This window comes from Volvox carteri (assembly GCF_000143455.1).
Source record: "Volvox carteri f. nagariensis unplaced genomic scaffold VOLCAscaffold_1, whole genome shotgun sequence".
In the NCBI taxonomy this organism is placed as follows: Eukaryota; Viridiplantae; Chlorophyta; class Chlorophyceae; order Chlamydomonadales; family Volvocaceae; genus Volvox; species Volvox carteri.
Genome location: NW_003307545.1, coordinates 5272345 through 5273992, shown reverse-complemented (window position 1 = coordinate 5273992; position 1648 = coordinate 5272345). Strand labels below are relative to the sequence as shown.

Genomic DNA, 1648 nt, shown 5'->3' with positions numbered 1-1648 from the left:
GGCCATTCTTGTGAAGAAACATCAAGCCTAATTAACTTACAAGACTGCCAAAGACCACACCGCCAGCTAAGAGCACAGGACTGTCCTTGCCCTCGACAATGAAGACGAACTTGTCATCTTCATTGTTTAGAGGCCCTAAGCTCTTCTGCAAGTATTCCAGGTGCGACTGTGAAGACTGGTACTTCTCAAACTCCTCTTCGTCAGCTCCAAAGGAGTTGAATCTCAAAGCATCTGCTGGCAAGGCATGCACATATGTAATGGTTAGTAAGGTCTTCAGCTGCATGTTTGATGTATGCAGGCATGTATGTTTCATGGTATGCATATTTGAGGTTTCAATACTAGGGTTTTGAAAATCCAATAACCCCAAACTATAACTACGTCTCTCCTCTTATCTCTGCATTTACAAATTAGGGCTAGAATGGATTTGCAGCATACACAGTAGCAGGACATTGAATCCCCCCAACCCAAAACAATTTCAAAATATAATTTCCAAAGTACTCTTAGTACTCGCCCTCCACATTGGCCTGCTGCTGTAGATTTCCAATCCACTTCTTGCGGTTGTTCCATCTCTCAACCAGGGACTTCCGGACACGTGCATGTATGTCCTCGTCGGTTGCTTCAGAGTCCAAGTGGAAGCCAGCCACGGTTCTGTCTCGCCCACCCAGCGTAACCATGAAGTCCTCAATCTCCTTTTCGGTCTGTAATCAAGCATGAGCACCCATGAGTATTGAGTGACAGTCTTTCAAATATGAATAATTCAACCCTGCCCCTAACTTACCACTTCCAAGTAGATCTTGGATGCTGAATTGAAGTCCTTCAGGACTGGATCGAAGAACTTGTGTTAAGACCAGCAAAGCGCCGGACCCCCGTTGGGTCCTATTACTGTGGCTACCATTCACTGGTATATGAGTGTCGGTCATTTCCAACACCCCCCCGTGAGCGACACTCTCTCGCTCCGGGACTTCCCGTGCCTCATCCCGGTCTCCCATTCTCTGGGCAACAGCCAGTGGGTATCGATCCGGCGACCTCTCGGCAGCGCAATGCGCCATTCGGGGCTCATAACCTGTTAAGACCAGCAAAGCGCCGGACCCCCGTTGGGTCCTATTACTGTGGCTACCATTCACTGGTATATGAGTGTCGGTCATTTCCAACAACTTGTACAACTTCTCCAGGATGTACCTCTTGGCACGCTGCACACCCTGTGAAGTCCCACTTCCTGATGCAGCCTTGGTGCCATCACGTTCACCGTCGTCCCCATCTCCTTCTTGGCTATCCCAGCTGTTCTTCCTCTTCCGGGGGTTTGGGTTGGCAACCGCCTCAAAGGCTGCCTCAAGCCCATTGATGAAGTTTGGTGGCACCATGTGTACCATCTTGGGCTTGACACTCTCCTTGAACTGTAGATTCATTAAGCAGTGCAGTGTTGTACCTCTCAGTAAGGAGAAGTTAACATATAAAACGCAGCAGATACACAAAACCTCCTCAACAAGTGACTGGAATGGTTGTGTTTAGGGTTTGTAACAACCTCTCTTTTAGTCTGTATTTTCACAGTAAAGAAACAGGTTTCTATGCTTACCGTTTTGAGGCTCACCCTGTTGACCTGCTGCTGGTCAAGAAGGTCTCTCTCCCTGAAGCCCATTTCGTAGAGGGT

General features: G+C 48.2%; 1 protein-coding gene across 1 annotated transcript in view; it reads right to left on the bottom strand.

Annotated features, from left to right (window-relative positions):
* Nucleotides 1–1406, bottom strand: part of VOLCADRAFT_86427 (uncharacterized protein) — a gene marked incomplete at both ends in the record, with an annotated part of 1875 nt that extends 469 nt beyond the window's left edge. The window contains 2 exons of the mRNA XM_002945893.1: nt 41–231; nt 779–1406. Of these exons, the coding sequence (XP_002945939.1) occupies nt 41–231; nt 779–1406 (819 nt within the window). The remainder of the gene's footprint in view (nt 1–40; nt 232–778) is intronic.
* Nucleotides 1407–1648: the final 242 nt, after the last annotated feature.